The 19,781-nt window shown below is 37.8% G+C and overlaps 4 protein-coding genes across 6 annotated transcripts; all 4 read right to left on the reverse strand.

The window, feature by feature from the left end:
- Positions 1,055-4,251, reverse strand: LOC109728358. The gene is made up of 3 exons (XM_020258747.1): positions 3,743-4,251; positions 2,109-2,233; positions 1,055-1,728 (listed from the first exon to the last, which is right to left on the reverse strand). Exons 1-3 carry the CDS (start codon positions 4,164-4,166, stop codon positions 1,522-1,524), a joined length of 756 nt encoding a protein of 251 aa, XP_020114336.1. The 5' UTR covers positions 4,167-4,251; the 3' UTR covers positions 1,055-1,521.
- Positions 4,785-9,846, reverse strand: LOC109728443 (probable U3 small nucleolar RNA-associated protein 11). 3 transcript variants are annotated; one of them, XM_020258855.1, is made up of 10 exons: positions 9,678-9,846; positions 8,209-8,285; positions 8,009-8,099; positions 7,812-7,903; positions 7,639-7,732; positions 7,452-7,531; positions 6,629-6,712; positions 6,105-6,204; positions 5,261-5,349; positions 4,785-5,171 (listed from the first exon to the last, which is right to left on the reverse strand). In XM_020258855.1, the coding sequence occupies exons 2-10, from the start codon at positions 8,262-8,264 to the stop codon at positions 5,168-5,170; spliced, it is 690 nt and encodes a 229-aa protein (XP_020114444.1). In that variant the 5' UTR covers positions 8,265-8,285; positions 9,678-9,846; the 3' UTR covers positions 4,785-5,167. The 3 variants fall into 3 exon arrangements, with proteins under 3 accessions (XP_020114444.1, XP_020114445.1, XP_020114446.1); XM_020258856.1 differs by lacking the exon at positions 9,678-9,846 and adding an exon at positions 9,175-9,248; XM_020258857.1 differs by lacking the exon at positions 4,785-5,171 and having other exon boundaries at positions 5,257-5,349.
- Positions 11,243-15,547, reverse strand: LOC109728359 (L-2-hydroxyglutarate dehydrogenase, mitochondrial). Its single transcript, XM_020258748.1, has 6 exons — positions 15,254-15,547; positions 14,221-14,502; positions 13,473-13,563; positions 13,127-13,382; positions 12,748-12,907; positions 11,243-11,844 (listed from the first exon to the last, which is right to left on the reverse strand). Exons 1-6 carry the CDS (start codon positions 15,545-15,547, stop codon positions 11,728-11,730), a joined length of 1,200 nt encoding a protein of 399 aa, XP_020114337.1. The 3' UTR covers positions 11,243-11,727.
- On the reverse strand, positions 16,712-19,781 carry LOC109728446 (somatic embryogenesis receptor kinase 2-like). Its single transcript, XM_020258859.1, has 6 exons — positions 19,487-19,781; positions 18,661-18,732; positions 17,858-18,001; positions 17,639-17,710; positions 17,485-17,556; positions 16,712-17,089 (listed from the first exon to the last, which is right to left on the reverse strand). The coding sequence occupies exons 1-6, from the start codon at positions 19,726-19,728 to the stop codon at positions 17,020-17,022; spliced, it is 672 nt and encodes a 223-aa protein (XP_020114448.1). The 5' UTR covers positions 19,729-19,781; the 3' UTR covers positions 16,712-17,019.

Raw genomic sequence — 19,781 nt, forward strand, 5'->3', positions numbered from 1 at the left:
TCTCACACAAACACTTTAACGACGAAAATGATACTTCATGTAAATATAGGACTTTTTCCCAACTGCTGGGGGAAAAGGCAGTTAGGGAAACAGCTGCTTGGAAAAGCTTCTGTTTGGTAGTTTCTTTTGTTGGATCCTCTTGTCATGGGAAACATTGGCTTGCAAGCAAGGACTAAGCCATTATTTGGTGGAAGCTGCTTCCTTTGTTTGGTTTTGTGTCTTTGCTTCCACTCTCATGTGTTGGTGTGTGCCCACAAGATTATCCCCCACAAGTTTTAAGTTGCCAATCATGCCAAAAAGGTTATATAATCTCATCAAAAACAAAAAGAAAAAAAAAGGTCAGATTTAGAGATGCAAATGGAACGGATCCGGACGCCGTTCCTTGTCAGGTCGAAACAGATTAATTTTTATCTTAATTTTAACCTCACTTACTGCACCATTCGTGGATCGAGACAATAATGAATTAAAGGTAAACTTTTAGCTGATCGGAACTGATCAAAATAAGCGAGAAATTTTTCCCCCTCCCACTCCATTTCTCAGAACAAATTATATTTTTTTATATATATTTTATTTTCACTTACCGTCTAATTCAAGACGGAAATTTTTAAGTTCGTATCGTGTTATTAATAAGGGAAGCGCATGCAATAAAATCAAACCAATTTTTTTAAAGCCCCAGTAACTACTTCAAAATGGGATAAAACATTGACCAAATGTAGATTAACTAACTCGCGTACTTATGTGTACTTGTGCGATTGCGTGTGAATAAAATTTACGTGTGCGCGTAGATTCGTGCGTACACGTAATTTGTTTAACATATAATTGCATTTTCAATTATTAGCCCCAGCTGAGACCCGTGGGACACAAAAAAGAGTGTAGTACTGGTACACCCCTTCCATAGCCTACTAAAATATCTGGTCTCAAATATACCCTTCTAAAAATTTAAATTTCTTAAAATAAACCATCAAAATTGAGATATGCAAGAAAAAAAATGAAAACTTTTTAAGAGTGTATTTGAAACGACAGATCAATAAAAAATGTCACAAGCCTACAAGAGTGAAGAAACAGTTTTTTCTATAATGCATAGTTTGATACTAATGAAGCATACAAGTGAAACTTGTTTAACCATCTTTGAGTTTAACTAAACTCGAGTTTCGCATACGCATAATTTTGCGGAAAAAGTCTCTTAACATTAACACGTTCCATAACTTCGTTTTGCTGAAAAAGTCCACCTCATTTTTGTTTCTGCAACTATGTGCCCTTGTTTATCTTTCGCTGAAACTATACAAAACAAACCTTGTTTCTTTCTTTTTCCTCTCTTTCGCAACATAAGTCATAAAGAAAACAAGCCATCAAATTATACTCCTAACAACTCTCAAAACTGTACATGTACGTGAAACAACCATATCCTTCCTAAAGAACTAATAAATTGCAGAGTTAATGGCGATTCAAGCGATCCGTCGAATGAAGTGCATGAAACACGGAGAGATGATTTTTCCGCGAATGAGCGAAGATGAACTTATCTCAGAGATCTTTCCAGACGTTGTAGTCAGTGTTCGAGCTGTTGGGACTTATCGAAGTATCCTGGCAACCCAAGAAAAAGGTGGATCGTGCTAGATCTACGTTGATCAAAGCATGCGCTGTCCCGCTCGGACTCGTAGCGATCGCAACCTCGTCTGCCCCAATCGTCACTTCGGCAAACCCCTTATTTTTCATGTCAGCATTTTCTAGCTGCACAGAAAAAAATTAGGACAAGTTTGTTAGAATATAATACAGAATTTAACTTCTAACACTTCACAGCTTCTGCCTTCTGGAGCAGCATTTCTACTCCTAAAAGCAGAAGCTTCTAGAAACCAGATGTTCAGCAAACAAAATATCTGGATCTTTTGCTCTAGTGAGAAGATAAAACGAGCTTCTAGACCCCAAAGCTAAAGCTACAACTTGAAGCTTCTACTTTTACTGTAGTCTATTACTGCTTCCCCAAACAGCTGTTGCAAAACGCAAATCTACTAGAAGCTTGAGTTGAGCCGAATAGGCCCATGGAAGCTATTTCATTCAAAGAGCAATAGGTTGGTAGACAAAGCTGCGGCAAACAATAAAAGAAAGCGTACCCTAAACTTAGTCTCGGCACCCCAGATGATTAATGTCTCATTGCAGCTGTGGTGCCGGTGGTTGCCCCTCAAGCCGCCCGGTCGGATCTGGCCCACATGAGGTAAGGAACAATCGAGTGCTCCTCCTGTTATGTTAAGGTATTTCTCCTATTAGGACATGGTCGTGCTACTATGCCGCAATGCAAGTGCGTGTTCCGTATTAGGTTATATAGGAAGACAAGAGAATGCCGGAGGAAAAAGAATCTCAGAGGAACTACAATTTGGATGTTTCTCCACAACCTAGAGACTGTCTACTATACTAGATTGAAATTATATACAAGAAGCAGGTACTAATAAGCAGTACTCCAGAAGAAGAAATAAGAAATAAAAATAAAGATCATCATCACTGAATAATAGGCGCAAATTCAAGCTTGAATAAATGTGATTCAGCCGTTCCCTATGGCCGAGAATTAGTCAACTGTATCTCGGTATTAACAAGATAAGTGAATTACCTACAAAGCAATACATTTGAACAACTCATATGCTGAAGAGCTACAGATATTACAATGGTATATTGATTATGTCTGAGGCACCCAATATTACTGGCAAGTCTGGAAAAAAAAAAGCCAAAACCTAGATGCTTGATTAAGCAAAACAAAACAGTTCAAAGGAAGAAATAGGGCTCAGATAGATAATTGACAACCTTTAAAAGAAATAGCAAACATCATACACTTGGATATGGGCATCATAGATAATGAATGGCGCGAGCAACATCATACACTTTGATATAGCATCATAGTATATGAATTTTGATTTCAATTATTTTCGAGTAATAATATGTCATCGGTCATATATAATGGGGAATTACCTTAGTGGAATTTCAGAAGTTTTGTTTGAAGTTAGAAATACACATATTCCTACTCGTCAGAAACAACAGCAACAACAAATGGGCAGGCACGTTGCGATTATTTGATACTAAACTGCTCTATAATGCAGCATCGCAGCCAGATGGGGTCTAAAGTGAGTTTTAGATTATAGTTCTCGAACTGAGCTTCAACATTTCTAAATATCCATTTAATCTCATTACTTGTTCAAGACATTCAATTGATAAATTATAGTATCAAAGCCACAGAGCACTTGAGGTCAACAACCATAGAAAATCAAATATGAACTCCATTTCTTGTTTGAGGCATTCTCATCACTCCATTCTTTGCTGTCGACACCACTTTCATTCCTTCACTCACTCACCATTTACGCCAACTTACCATCATCAAAAAGTTCTAGTTTATATTACATTTGCTCGTCGAAACTCGAAATATTCCGACAATGCTATTAAATATCGAAACAAACTTAATTTAATTAAAGACTAGGCCAATGAACATACTGCCCTAAATAATTCCTTCACAATACTTCATTTTCAATCTATCAAGCAATTAGTTCACATCCAATGTTACTCCTGAAATATAAATAATAAGATATACTCTATCTATTCTTTTCAATTCCATTAAACCCAAAATTAACACTAAGAATACGCAAGGAATAATTAATCCTACAAAAACTACAACCTAAATTTCAACAAAAAGAAACAAATATCACGTGCATTATAACCAGAGAAAAAAAATGGTACCGTTCATCCGAATCTAAAAGCACTTTACCGCGAAGCCCAGCCCCCTTGGCCGCGGCGACGGGATCGAGCAGCCACCCCCGATGATCCTTCGCGATCAGGGAAGGAAACCCTAGGGCGCTGAACCTGACCAGGTTCGCGTCCACGTCCAAGTCGCCCCCGCCCACCGCCCGGGCCGCCGATCCACGGGTGGCGGCCCCGGCGCCTCCGCCACCGCCTCCGCCGCCGTGGAAGCGGAGGGATAGCCAGGTGAGGAGGATGAATACGGAGAGGAGGAAGGGGAACGCGGTGGGCTTCTTCAGGAAGAGGGCGAGGGAGGAGAGGGAGGAGGAGAGAGCGCGAGAGGAGAAGGGAGGAGGAGGAGAATGCGGAGGGATGGAGGGGTCTGGGAAGGGGACGGTGGGGTTAGGGTTAGGGTTTTGGAGTTGGAGGGAGCCTCTTCTAGGGTTCGCCATTGTTGCGGTGGTGGAGGCAACAGGAGAAGAAGGGGCATCGGAGCATCTCCCAACAACAAAGCTCACCCAGTGAAGGCACCGTGCAGGGATTTTTTTGGGGCCCCTCTCTCTTGCTGTTTATTTTCCACTTTTTGTTTTGTTTTTCTTTTAAATTTTGTTTTGTTTTTTAAAATCCTTTTTTTATTTCATTTGGTTGTACTTTTGCAAATTTGAGTAGTTTTGCAATTTTAATTATTTCGTAGGATGTGAACAAAATTTTGAACAAAAACCCCATAAGAGAAAATTTGACCCACAAAAAAAAAAAAACTCAGGTACCGACGGTTAAATCCTTTACCACTTACGCTAAAAACACGACAGATATTGTTTACTTATTTATTGGCAATTGTTTATTCAGATTATAGCATCTTTTATGTAGTTTAGGTGTTTCTGAAATTGTGAGCAAAGCAAAGCCAGGAGAGCAAAAAGGACCGAAAAAACAAAAAAGAGAGAGAGAGAGAGAGAGAGAGAATCCTCTAGCAAAAAGATGACCACAAATTAAGCCAATTTTTAAAAAAATGTTGGCACAAATCAAAACAAACAGATAAATAAAATGTGTACCAGCTAGACATAAAACCATCATAATTCAAACAAAAAATAAATCATCTTATATTGAGATGTATGTTACAAGTGTTAAAATAAGAATTCGATGTCAAAGCCAAGTTCTCGGTAGAGCAATGCCGAAGGCGCAAAGATAAATAAGAAGGAAGCACTTCAACTTGGAAGCAGTGGCCTCACAATATATCCACACCGCGAAATAAGGATTAATTAAACACATCGACGGCATTTATTTAGCCATTTAATTTGTATGTTACATCGATAGAAAAGAAATGTTTTCTATATGTCGGTACGAGAGTGAACAGCTGTGCCTAGAAGACATGATAGAAGTTGGTGCGAGCACTGCAGATCCTCCAACTGCCTCTGATCCAATCTGGTTTTTCACCGCTTTTAATTCGGCCTCCGAATCATCTAAAATATTAAAAGTTTATAAAAACAGTGATCAAGCATGAAACAATTTGAGTTGATGAAAACAGAGAAAAGAAAGGAGAAAATGTTACCTTTTACGTTCTGCTCGCCATTTATATACAGGCTTGCTCGTGTCTGAAACGATCTCTTCTGGGCGGAGTTTACGCTTGCGCCCAGGTTTCTGTGTTGAGAAGACAAAAGATATGAGAATCTCAACTAAACTAAAGCGACATATTTTTCCTACAAAACAGAGGTTTGATTGGTAAAATGATAATTTATGATTTTAATGGGGCTTTCGGAGTTATTTGGCCCAGATGGAGCTTCTGAAAGTGCTGTCTGAAGAAGCAAAACAGCTGCTTAACCAAGACCCGAGAAATAGCTTCCTGCTGCTGGCGGAACAAAAATCTCCAAACTAGGGGTCTGACTTTGGGGACCCACAAGCTCATTTCAGTTTGCCGTCAGAGCAAAATCCCTCTTGCTTCTCAAAATACAGAAGCTGTTCTAAAAATCAAGACAAACAAAATGGCCTAGTCTGGAAATGCATATTCCAAGTGTAAAACACTTGGGCGGTGCTGTAAATCCCCCAAAAAATCCGAAAGCCTGTTTAGAGCTCCACTCCCAGAGACTGACAGTGCAAACCTCATCTGGAGGAACATTTCCAGATGCTTCTCCAGCAGAGGTTCCCACTATTATTGAGCATAGGAGGAACAGAGCTCCAAAGATCTTTGAGGTTTCTTAGAGGCTTTAAAGCATCAAAGTAATTGTGTTTGGAGAATGCGTTAGTAAGGTTCGCCTTAATAGTTGACATATGTTATGGTACCGCCCAATTCTACTAAGCCAGTAAAAGATGCTGTACAAATAGTAAAAGGGGGATGTGTTCCAACATAGAATGTGGTAATAAGTTTTTTTTCTTAGGAATAGAGTGGTAACAAATACCTGCAATTCCTTTTGAAGAGCCATGTCCGAGTACAACTTTTCAAGCTGTTTGACCCTTTTCTTCCTAGCTTCTAGCTCTTTATAGGAAGCGGTTGTCTTTCTAGGAATAATGAAATAAAATAAAGAAATGAACATCATCATTCAGCAGCAAATGCCTGATATGAAAAGGAAAAGCAATGAAGAAAAAAAGTTTTAGCTAATTTCATTTTCCATTTGGTGTTAATCTATTTCTCCCGTAGATACAATTTTAAATTTTACAGAAAACTTCAATTCAATATGCCACCTCGGATACTCAAGTCAGAAATCCTGGTTAATGAATCACCAAGCCGCTGTACTTCAGAGGCGTAGTAAGTGCTCAGCCAAAGAATAAATTTTATTCATTAAAAGAAAACATAAATTTTGTTCATAAAAAGAAAAAATCATCGAACTAACGAGTCTAGGCAAAACTACAAAAGAACTGGGGGAATGTCTTGGGAAGATTTCCTACAGATATCATCAGTCTTTAATGAATTAATATCACTTACTTCTTTATACGCCTTGGGACATCTCCGAGAATAGGCAAACTACTAGTCTGCGATGCTCTATTTTGTATTTCTCTAGCTTCTTCTCTGATACAACATAAAGCAAAGGCATCATAGTATGCATGGATAAGAACAAAAGGTACGACCGTGTGAGGAATTAAAAAGGTCACTACTGAAAATAAATTTCATGTGACTGATATAATGTATTCACAATTAAAAGTGTGCAAATATTATTCTTACTCCACTCGACCCCAACAACCTTAAGTTCACTTTATTCAGCTTACTAATAGTAAGTAACAGAAAAGGGAATCTAAAGTAGAAACAGCAGGAAAAATTTGAAGAGTAAGAGTTTCATCTACATTATATTTGCACACTTAACATAAGCATCAGGTTGTATAATATCGATTTTGAAAACCATATAATGTATTCACAATTAAAAGTGTGCAAATATTATTCTTACTCCACTCGACCCCAACAACCTTAAGTTCACTTTATTCAGCTTACTAATAGTAAGTAACAGAAAAGGGAATCTAAAGTAGAAACAGCAGGAAAAATTTGAAGAGTAAGAGTTTCATCTACATTATATTCATTTCCGTAACATAAGCATCAGGTTGTATAATATCGATTTTGAAAACCATATACAGGAAGAGATTGTTGAAACAAGGAGTTTATATATTTGCTATTAAACACGAATACCGAAAAATGAAAACCACATATGGAAATGACGCAAGTTTAAAAGACTAACAAAGGAAAAGACCTCTGGTATTGCATTTGCTTTCCAGATGAATCTACACAACTTTCACTACAAAGAGATGAGAAAACATACCTATCTTCAGCAAAGTAAACATGCTTATTTGATGGTTGGCTATCCAGTGTATGGAGCATAGAATTGAGCCTTTCAATTTTCTATGGTAAACAAACCACCAATTTGCAGTCAGAAATTCGCAGAGATAAAGCAATAACTATGTTAACTAGCAACGGTTGTAAGATGACGCAAAATACTATGAATAAACCTTTTTTTCACTCTGAACTTTCTGAAGTACATAACCAATGTCTTGCGTCTTCATTAGCATAAGTTCCTCTGGAGTGTACTTATTTGCTTCACTCCTGATGAACATGAATTAGTACATGAAACCTAAATAGATTGACAAAACTTAACATGTTTGAGAAGTCAGATAGTAGTTACTCGGGCCTATGAATTCCGCCCACACTCCTCGTGTTGATCATCTTAAAGTAGAACTCATCTGGATTTCTGAAAGCTGCCTTCTCCCTTAGTCTCTGCAATGACCCGTGTGGGGGAAAAAAGAAAGAAAAAGATAAATTGCCAGATTAACTTGGACAACATCATAAAGCCCATAATAATTTTTTAAAGAATAACCATACCCGCAGAGTCTCTTCCTTCTTGTGAAAAGCCCGAGCTCTTAAAACATAGTCTTTGTGCTTCTCAAGAAGCCCAAACTTTTTCCTTGCTTCACTGAAGTTTAACCCAAGATCATCAATTACATTCTTTCATCAAACAAAAAATAACAATAGGTTCAAGGAAATAATTAGAGTAGAGATGAAATTGAAAGCAGTTCACTCACGGTTGAGCTCGCTCCTTGTGAGTCCGCCGAGGGACAGCATTCCTTAGTGATGACATTGTAAAGAAAAGTTATTAAACCTGCGCGAAAAACACCGACATAAATTTCCCTGCATTTTACGAAATAAAGAGTTGAATAACAACAAATAAAAAAAAAATAAAGGATTACGGGAGATTATAATAAAACTGCATCTGAACATATTTCAAACGACCATGCATCTTCCATACATAATAACACAACACCATAAACTCTATCCAAAAGCAAACTCTCCACAACCAATAAGTTACTGCAACTTCCACCACAAAATAAATTGGCAGGACACGTAAATATCTCGGAATGGTTCCATATAAACTTCTGATCCTATAAATTATTATAACTAAAACCTATTAATTTAATAACCACATGAAATAGATATAAACTACTTGATCATTGTTCAGATGATAATTTGCTCACAGTTTATACTTCTACAGAGTTCGTGTGCAACAAAAACAAAAAAATCATAACTTTTCCCTTTTTTCCTTCTATATTTCACTCTTTTTTTCTTCTAAGAAGACGTCATTCTGCAGGGAGCATTGCAAATTTACTAACAACGACAAAAAACAAAGAAGTCCATCCACCAGCGCCTTCAATTATGTAGAATTTTATGCTAAAAAATATATATATATTAACAGTACCAAACGAGGACTCAATAAATATCTTAAAATCTAGGGAAAAATTGCATGGTCACTAGAAATTAGAATTCCGCTCTCCTCTCGATAGAAGCAACAATCCAATAACTTCAAAAGCGTAGATGATTGTGTTATTGCATCTACCAACATGAATTTTGAACTAAACATTATATAATTATGATTTAAACTAGTAAATATATCGAGATTGACGATGATGATGATGAAGTTATCTAGCAAGAAATAAAAGCATTCGCCATGGTTAACACACACACACAGACACACACAGACACAGAGCGCTCACCTTCTCCGGCGCCGACGAGTCCTATGGCGGCGGCGATCGCGGGGGAGAGAGAGAGAGAGAGAGAGAGAGGGGGGTCTCGGGGGGTGGGGTTTGTTTAGGGTTTAGGAAACAAGGAGAAGGGTTTAACGAAGGAGAAGGCTTGGGGCGAACTCGATTGCGTTTTAAGCTCATCACTCACACGGCCTCGTGGGTTCGACGAACTCGACCCCGGAGAATGAAAAGGTGAAAATGTACTGCGAGCCCCTCAACTATTGGCTATTTCAAAAAAAGCCCCTCAACTTTTTTTTTTTTTGCACTCTATATAGTTGAAAATAGGGCTGTCGACGAGCCGAACTCGAGCGAGCCGGAGCCAGCTCGTGATCAGCTCGTGCTCGGCTCGAGCTAGTCAATCGCGCGATCCGATATGATACAGAAAATCCCTCACATGCTGCTAAAAAAAAAACTACAAGAAAAGGGGAAAAAAAAAAAAGAAGATGAAGATCGATGGAAGATGAAGAACGAACCTGCTGGAAGCGCCGCTGCCGGAGTTCCGTCGGGATATGCGGACGGCAAAGAATGCGCTGCCGGCAGTGTTGCGAGCGGCGAAGTCGGAAGAGCGCTGCCGGGGGTTCTTCGGGCACAGTCGCGTGGGTAAAGTCTGAAAAGAAAAGGGAAAGAGGAATTAGGGTTAGGAAGAGAGAGAGATATTAAACCGTTAGATTTTAATCCAACGGTTGGAATTTTAAATATAAGTAGACTTTTTTTAAATAAGTTGGGCTAAAAATTTTAAAAATAATAATCTGTATTGTTTATTTAGTGTAGAGTTACTATGCTATCGGAAGCATCGAGAATCTGATACTTCCAACTTTTTGACCATTGGATAAAAAATTTTACGGTTGAGATAATTGCGGTCCCCCAGGGTTGAGTAGTACTTCTAGAATTGAGTGGTCCTCACAGGGTAATAGTATTAATCCAAAGGTTAGAAATAATCAAAGGGATTGATCTAAGGGCCGAAACATAGAAAGCCCCGGATCCTCTATGCTTCCAATAGCATAGTAGCTCTACTCATTTATTTATATATATATAAATTATATATTTATATATATATATATAAATTATATTACTATAAAATAAATGTAATCGAGCTGTTATCGAGCCGAACACGAGCGAGCTAATCCTAGTTCGTGTTCGGCTCGTTTATTAAACGAGCTGGAAAATTCAATTCGTGTTCAGCTCGTTTACTAAATAAGCGAGTCGATCTCGACACGAGTTGGCTCGCAAAACGGCGAGCTGGATTTTCAGCCCTAACTTTAGTACCCTGTGGTTTTTTTTCTTTTTCGTCAGCACTTTGTTAATTTTTTGTTAAATCACATATAAAATACTTCAGATACTCCACCTACGGTTTAGTACCATGTGGTTTACCAAATTTTTATCTTAATATCATGTGGTTTTAACTTTATCACTGATATAACGGAAAAATTAACGGAGGGGATAACGATAAGAAAAAAATGAAATTACAAAATACTTTAATATATTTTAAGATATAGGATACTAAAATGAGAAATCGCGAAACTATAGAATGATATTCGAAGTTTTTTCAAAATTTTATAATTGCCACACAAAAAGCAAAAAAAAATTATATATATAATATAATTCAAATGATTAAGAAATAATTTGTACACATGCTAGCAATATAAAATAATAAAAAGGATCCTTTTTAACAACAAAATTTACTTGTAAAATTTAATATATAAGTTATAGCCAATTTTACCCATAATAGGTGATCTCTACTTTAAATTGATAGAATATATTTATATCACACAATTTTGCTTATATAAAAATATGAAACAATCCAAATTAGTTAAACTTTTCTTAGGTGATATTCCTGATTGTATAGATGAATGATGATCAATGACTCAAATTCTGAAATTAAGATGCCCAATCACTCGCTTTTGCACAACGATTTGTCCAATTACTGCACTTCAGATCCTATGATTTTAAAGTTTCATGAGTAATCAAATAAGCCTAATATACATCGTAAAATTTGAGACGAAAACATCAAGGATTTGGCTATTTTAGAAGCATCAACTGTCTAAATAAGTGTGTTAACTTGCATAAATTAGAGAAAGTGCAAGTGTGCAACTGCACCACTTACTCCAAGGAGAAGATCATGCGCCATCATAAAATTACATGGGAACATGACTCCCTTATTATGTACTAAAATGAAATGTACAACTACAAGTCATGGAACTAAAACACACTTCCACTTATCAGTTCAATCATAAATCTATCTTACAACAACAAAATCACATAAGAGTAATGCTTTGGGTGGTCCTTAAGTGCCCCCAAAGTGCCGCTGATGCGTCGTGGAGCTTCAGGTGCTTGCATCAACCAACCAATCATTGTGTCCGAGGGGGGATTGTCTCGCACTTCAAAGAATAAAATCGACTCAGCAAGTACACGCTTGGGCAAATAGAGATCGCACAACAAAGCTCCGAAATCTCAGTGTCTTTCTGCTAAGTTCCATGAAGCAAATACTCCCCTTCGGATACGGGAAATTGAGAAAGTACAAAACTAGCTTTTCAGGTATTTTGACACTATATATTCTGCTATGCCCAAGCAAGATGTCAGACCAGGCGATTCGATTCCAAACAAGTTAATTAGTCCAGGAACTCCATGACTGTCCTCCCCCTGCTTGCATAAATCACAATGAAATAAGAGTTATTTTATATATATATATATAGAGAGAGAGAGAGAGAGAGAGAGAATCGAATCAATAGTCAAAAGAAACTTATAAAGTAAAATAAACTGCAGGGATGCGAGACTTTGGCCAAAAATATCAGTATTTACTCCCAAACATAAAAGAGAACAGGATTTTTTGCAAAAAAAAAAAAGAATAGTACTAACAATAATACTAATCTGGCTTATTAAGATTGTGAAATTTTAACCNCAGCTTCAGACTGTCGCTTTCGTTTTTGCATTTTTGAGTTAATATATTTTTGAAACTCTAGTATACATATTTATACTAATCTGGCTTATTAAGATTGTGAAATTTTAACCCACTTTTTTTTTTTTCACTTCTGTAACTTCGGGATAAAATTTTCTTTTATGGGGAAAAAAAAAATGCCACAGAGCCATCTTAGTATAAATATGTATACTAGAGTTTCAAAAATATATTAACTCAAAAATGCAAAAACGAAAGCGACAGTCTGAAGCTGCAAAATCTGATAAAGGTTGATATTTGAAACCGTATGCAAAATCAGGCATCAGCATAGAGCATGGAGTTGCCTTATCTCAAATCAGATTAAAATCAGCATATGTCACAAAGTTGGATTCAGCAGAAAGTACAAAAGGATCTATGGAAGATGGTTGAGTAAGATCAGAAAATGATAGTGGTATAAAATATTTAGTTAAAAAAAAGCAAATCAAGCACTTTGTAAAATCAATCTTTAAAAACTCGCGAAAATTAGTAATTTTTCCAGCATAGTTACATGCATGAACAACGAGTGAAGGTTTTTTAAATCTATATGAGAGAAGGGGGGGGAGATGAGATCGAAGAAGACTCGCTAGGGATAATGTTTGAAAGAAATGCACCTGAATAAGAAAGTCTGAAGGAGGCTGTTGCGGACCAGAAAGCTTTGGCCGGATTCCTGAATATCCAGGCTCTAGCGATCCATCTTTTAGATTCGGGAAGTATTTTCTTATCACTTGATAGAACTTACTAGCACGATCTGAGTTGACGTAATAATCATACCTGATGAATGTACAAGTAGCACATTATAGATTCTGACTAGAATCACATAATACATTGAAAAGCTAAAAACATCTCAACTTCTTTTTACAATTCACTCCGAGTAAATATGTTATATTTTGATGTATACTGGCATTTCAACTACTTCCCAATGACAAAATAAAATATAGGCTGACTATAGTAGAGAAGTGATATAACTCGATGGGTGTGATGTAAATTTACCTGTTGAGGAAGCTTGATATATCATCAACACCATCAATCCATTCAACATCTGGGCCAAATTTGACAAGTCCATTCAAATCTAGAGTGACATGCACGCCAATACCACCAACCTCTGGTATAGGATATATTAAGCGTCTGAAAGGAGGACTTTTGGTTTGAGAGAGAGTAAAGTAGCATCCGCGAGCATAATAAGCTGCTGGAACAACTTCCTGTCTAAGGCCATGAAATCTTTTTGCAAGAGGAAGAGCACTCAAACCTGCTGAGTTTACCACCAGCTTAGGAGTCAAAATAAGCTGAGGAATCAAAGGAGAATCACCGACGTGATTTTCAAGTGATGAGCTCTCACAGACGTCGAGATGTAGGCCACCATCTTCAACATGCCCACCAATAACAGTTGTGTTGTATGATAATGTGGTTCCAAAACTTTCTGCTTCTCCCTGTATCCACGTGAATCTAGAGTAAGAATATCTGTTTTAGGCATTTCTACCTTCTAAACACATAAAACAAATGGAGGTTTCTAATAGCACAAATCCAAAGAGAGGCTGAAAAAGTGACTTAAAGGAGCATAAACTGATCTTATTGCAGATATAGTACAAAAAAAAAAAAAAAAAAAAATCAAATCACAAAGAATAATATGGCATGTTCATTTGTCTTGCCTAACAGTATGAAGTTCGACAGAGCATTTGGGGATTTAAGTGGGCATCGGCATGGTTCGCACCCATCATTATCGGTACAATGCATGCCGATGGCACGGATCAAAACTCTCTTTTCTTTGAAATTAACAAGTATCGACAAAAAAAAAGCAAAAGATTTAATAAAAATATATAATAAGAAATTAGAATATATTGGTGCCAAAGAAAATAAATATTTCATACCATAGCATCTTAGCACATAGGTATATCAGCACGGCACGTGTCGGCAAGTGCTCAGCACGACTCTACGCCATGGCACTTAAATCCTTACAATATTGGTTGTTATTCATAGAAAAAACTTATAGGAGTACTTAAACACCCATACCCTTGGGCCATTTGTATAAGCAACATAATATTTGAGTCAATAACAAAATCTTCAGTACAGAGAGACATAGAAAGTACCACCAAGGAGAGCATAAGTTCATGAGAATCAATTATCCCGGAACTAGGGGACAAAATTGCTTTGACGCATCGAACTTCCGGTTCCATCTGCAGAGCTTCGGAGCCCTCCATCATCCGAAGGTCCCTAACGCCATTCTCCTTACCACGCTCCAAAAGAATCTCCAACTTTGGAACCTCTGCAACACTACTAGCAACAATGAGTTTACCAATCTGCTTGTGGGGAATTCCTCGTTCAGAACAATATCGGTAGAGCAATTCTTTTCCTCTTACACAAAGTCTAGCCTACATAAAAGCATTTCCATGCTCCATAAGAAAATAGTACCAAAAACCTTAGGAAATGGCACAATTTATTTTTGTAATAGGTGAAGAGTAATTCCAGTGCTTATTAGTGTCTCAGATCAACAGATTAATTTCAAAGTAAGCAGAAAGCCTAATTAAGAAATTGGAAGCCAAAAATTCATGCTAGTTCTAAGGATTAGCCAAAGATAAGAAATAACAAGGAAGCCATCAGCGAGCGACGCACTCAAATTAAAAACATAAATGCAACAACAGGGGCGAAGGGAATATCTCATTCGGAAAATCTTTCTTTAAATAAGCTCTCGATCTTAAAAGATTCAGCTAAAACTTTCGAGGGATGTTAATATCAAATTGCAAGATGACCTCTCGTAATTACAACAAAATTAAACAATATTTCATTGTTCGAGCACAAAAACTAATTAGATAATTGGGTAAATAATGTATGTCTATAATCATACTAACTTGTTAGTTGCATAAGCACGCGTCCATAGATTTGCAATCATACAACACATAATTACAAACATTTTGTACTAAAGATAATCCAAACACACGATAAACATCAAAAAACAAATAAGAAATACATAAAAAGGCATAAAATTTTTATCTTTAGGGCCAAATAAGCTCCAGATGCGAATAATCCCAACTAAAAAGTACTACAAAAGATACAATTTTTGAATCAAAACAAACAAACAAACAAAAAAAAAGAAAAAAAAGAACGAAGAGCGATCCCACAAACCTTCAAGCTATTAGGAGGGTGGTAGATCCCGGCGTGGATCACCTCGCTGTTGCGGGAGCTCGTTCCGGTGCCGAATGCGGAGGCGGCTTCCACCACCAAAACGTCCCTCCCCGCCATCGCCAGCGCCCTCGCCACCGCGAGCCCCACCACCCCGGCCCCCACCACCACCGCGTCCGCCGCCTCCCTCGGCGCCCCTCCGCCCCCCATCGTCGCGCCGGAGCCCACCCATCTCCTCCCCGCCGCCGCCGCCGCCACGAGCGCGCTCCCGCGGCGCCGCCCCGCGCTCCTCAGCATCGTCGCGTCGCCGTCGCCGTCGCCGTCGCCGACCTAGCTCGGGTTTCCGAAAGCGTGAACTGTTCTTTTGCGCTTTATTCTACTCCGCGGATAACGGTAACGATAACGATGGTGTCCCAAATTGGGCCTCGGGTCGGTTGGGTTTGTGGAGTTGATCCGAGTCCGGCCCACAACAGGTCCAAGACCAAGCCCAGAAGAATTTTAGGCCTCAGCGTAGAATCCGATCCGGAAACTATCGATCCATGTAATATACCAAATCATTTTAGTAAAATTTTACAAAATTTTATAACCGAATTCAACTATCCCCACAAATTAAGGGGCTGGTTGGTTGGATGTAATTATAAAAAGTGTAATTGGAAGTACACGCAGTTGTAAATGCTGCAGTTATAACTACACCTAATCTGTTTGGTTTTATGCAATTGCAACTGCTGCAGTTATATTTCTTCTGTTTGGTAGTGTGCAGTTGAGATTTGTATTTATAAATTCTATCAATTTAGATAGAAATGTAAGATTACCTCTTCTAAGCATAATGTAATCATGTTTTAATTATTAATTAAAATTTTTATATCTATATATAATTTATATATTATAAAATTATGTATGAATTTAACAAATTTTAAATGTAAATATATTAAAATTTGGTCAAAATAAAAATTAAAATATTATTAAACTAGCAGACTGAAAAATAAAAAGTGTATGAAAAAAAAATTATTGATCCTAACAGACATTACTAAGTGCTATCAGATTTCATGAATATGTATTTTTGAAAAAAAAAAATGAAAAAAGCATATGAAAAAAAAATCACACTTTATTTTATTTTTTTAATGGGTGAGCGGACTCCGGCTCAACTGCTGCAGTTGGTACTATAGCCAATTTGGTTGCAGTACCAACTACTGCAGTTAGACCTTCTCGTGCAGATGCAACTGCAGCAGTTGGGACCTAACTACACCAAATCAAACAAAAAATTAATAGATGCATGCATTTCCAACTGCATTGCAGTTGGAAATGCATGCAACCAAACAGCCCAAGATGAATGGATTTGTGAGGTCCGGGTCCAGATACATCCCAGCCCAAATCTCAGAGCCCAAATGTATGACGATGCCTCACTAGATCGCACTGAAGCAACTTTACTGCAGCACCAAGCTATGCGAAACTCTTCGTTTCGAACATATGAGTTACAGCAACATACGAAAGGTACTACAATATCAGTTCAACAATAATCACTGCTTGTACATTCACACATTGGCGATTCTAAAATTAAGCTTGATCTACTGTTTACATCACAAAGAGAGACCCACCCACAACACAATCTATAACAATGATCCGCATTTGATCTGCAAGTACAAATAGCTGAAAACTGAGTAAATTTACATGACAGCATACACTTACACACCAAAATGAACTCATAAGCATCTCCCCTGTTCTTTCATCGGAACACGCTGATGCACGACCGACTCATTGCGAAGAAGTATCTAGCAGTTTGTTTCGTATGATGCGAGCCCTTGTAGCTCCGGACCTTCCAGGCGGGGATTGTTCTCAAAGCTGTGCGAGAAAGTATGACGTGGTTAGTGACTACGAAATAACCAGAAAAGAAGAAGAAAAAGAAGTGATCTTTTCGAGCTATATATGGTGTACAACTAAATTGATTGCATAAATTGAAATTCAAAGAAACACAAGGTTGCCCAGTTTATCATTGTTCAAGCTTTTTGTTGTCCTGAGGTTGCAAAAACGCAGTCGAAGCAGAAGAATGAGATAGGGTTAACGCACATAGAACGTATAGCAGGTTTCACGCACGAAAGGTCTTTGTACAGCTTCTTAGAAGCCATTTCTTTGAGACAAACAATGAGCAAAAAAACAATTTGATTTGGGCATCATTCATTGAGAGAAACATGTCTAATATCTTGAAAATATACACGAAGTTGTATAGTAGGAATTACTTGCTCAATGGAATGTGCTCAAAAGGCCCAGAGGTGGGAATTGTTCCACAAAGATTGTTGTTCGAAACATCTCTGAAAGCAAAAAAGCAAAAGCTAGTCAATTTCCCGTAGCATGAATGAAAAGTCTATATTAACAAAAAAGAACTGCACTTACACAACTTTGAGACCAGAAATTGTAGCCAGTTCTCTTGGAATTGGCCCGGTTAACTTATTGTCGTTGATTCTCCTAGTAAAGCATTTCAAATATTAGTTCATTGAAAGGGTTCAGAACAGCATACTAGTATGTTGCTTGCTATAAAATAGACGAATTCAATGGGAATTGCAATGGCTGGATCATTGAAATTCATCATCAGATGATAAAATTTGAACTCACAAGAATACGAGAGACTTCAGTTTCCCAAGTGTTGGAGGTATTTTCCCTGAAATGTTGTTCTTATACAAGTCTAGGCTAATCAGGTTCTTCAGATTACCAAGTTCCGAAGGGATTGCACCTTGAATATTGTTTTTGTATAGTTCCCTGTTCCAAAAAGCATCAAAAGGTATGTTGAAGGTCTAACACGTGAAATTCTAGTTCTGAGAGCAGCTTTGATAACAACGATTTACTTAACTTTATCAATTCCGTGAATGGGAGTGTGAATAAGAAATACTAATAAAACCTAAATAGACAATGATCTTAAAGGCATGAAGCATCAAGTACACTAAATTCATACATCATGAAAAGAACAAAGAGGTTACAAACTGATGGTGTAAAGGATATTTAAGCAACTTCATCATCTTCTATGTGTTATGAAATCAATAATTCAGATGTCGTGTTTGGAATTATGAAAGTTTCAAACATATTATTACTGCATCTTTTTTTTTTAAAAAAAAACACTATTAAGCACATGCAAGCAGAATTAAGTAGCTCGGTGTGAGATCAATATAATTATTCATTTCATCCTATAGACCTGTTATTGCAAATATCTAGGACATGCCTATTCTTTTCTTGATATTTTGTAACAAAGACTGTTAGATGAAAAGGTTATGCGAGTAAGAATAGCTTTGCACATATAACTTGCCAACATGCATGGCACTCCTGAAGCCAACATGCAATAGTGTGTAGCGTAATTGAGCACAATACAACAAGTGGACAGTGATACACATAAGTTCAGTCATAAGCAACTGAAGAGGGCTTACAGATATTGCAGATGTTCCAGTTTTCCAAGTTCAGGTACCAAATGGCCAGATAATTTTAAATTGCCAAGATCCCTGTAGAAACAAGAACTCACTAAATAATATGATTTTAGCCCAAAAAAAGGCACCAAGTTTCATAATATAAACTAAATATAACCACCATCTTAGTACAATGAAATTTCTTTGTTCTATTACTTTCCTAACTATAAACTAAATATGACACTACCTGCTTGAGCAAACTAAATTTGCCATAACTTATCGATCGAGTTCTTCTATAATAATTTTAGATACTCTGCAATTCAAATCTATAAGTTCCAAACTCTATGCACAAGTAGCATTTGCTGCAACATCAACAAGCCTTTTATAGGACAAACCAGTATACTCCTAAGCTTCGATTTACAAGGTCCAAATCGACACTCACTTGATGCTTTACTTTTGTGTCAAATTAATTCTACGGTCGATGCTTCTATAAACTAACCATTACTAAAAATACTCTTAGCTCTTTCGGGGCAATAATAAACTAAACATCCGGAAAACAACCATTGATCCAAAGAAAACTCACATGTCCACAAATTTAAAACTTTACATTGAACTGTTTCTTCTTTATCCAATTTGCTGAAACTCAGATCAAGTTTTTTTTTCAGCAAATACAGCTCTTTCAGGCAAATAATTAGTCAGAAAATACCCATCGATCCGACGTAAACAAAAATTCTCATAAATTAGCGACTTCAACTGAATGCTTCTTATTCATCCAACGCACCCAGCAATATAACCCTCGAAATTAAACTAATTACACACAACGATGTTACGAGAGAGAGAGAGATCTCACAGCCGAGTGACGCGATTCTCACGGTCGCAGGTGACGTGAAACCAGGTGCAGGGGTTGACGAGGGTCGCGTCCCAGCTCTGGAGCACGCCGTCGGGGTCGGAGAGGCTTCGGCGGAGCGCGGAGAGCGCGTCCCCCTCGGAGTTGCTCGACGCGCCCGGCGCCCACAGGACGAGGAGGAGGAGAAGGGGAACGGATAGGGCGAGGGTTAGGGTTCCAGCGGGGGCGGCAGCGGAGAGGGCCATGGCTCCTCCTCGGCGGGGTCGGGGAGGGGATGGCGATCGAATCTAGGGTTAGG

Source organism: Ananas comosus, linkage group 23 (assembly GCF_001540865.1).
Source record: "Ananas comosus cultivar F153 linkage group 23, ASM154086v1, whole genome shotgun sequence".
NCBI classification, from domain to species: Eukaryota; Viridiplantae; Streptophyta; class Magnoliopsida; order Poales; family Bromeliaceae; genus Ananas; species Ananas comosus.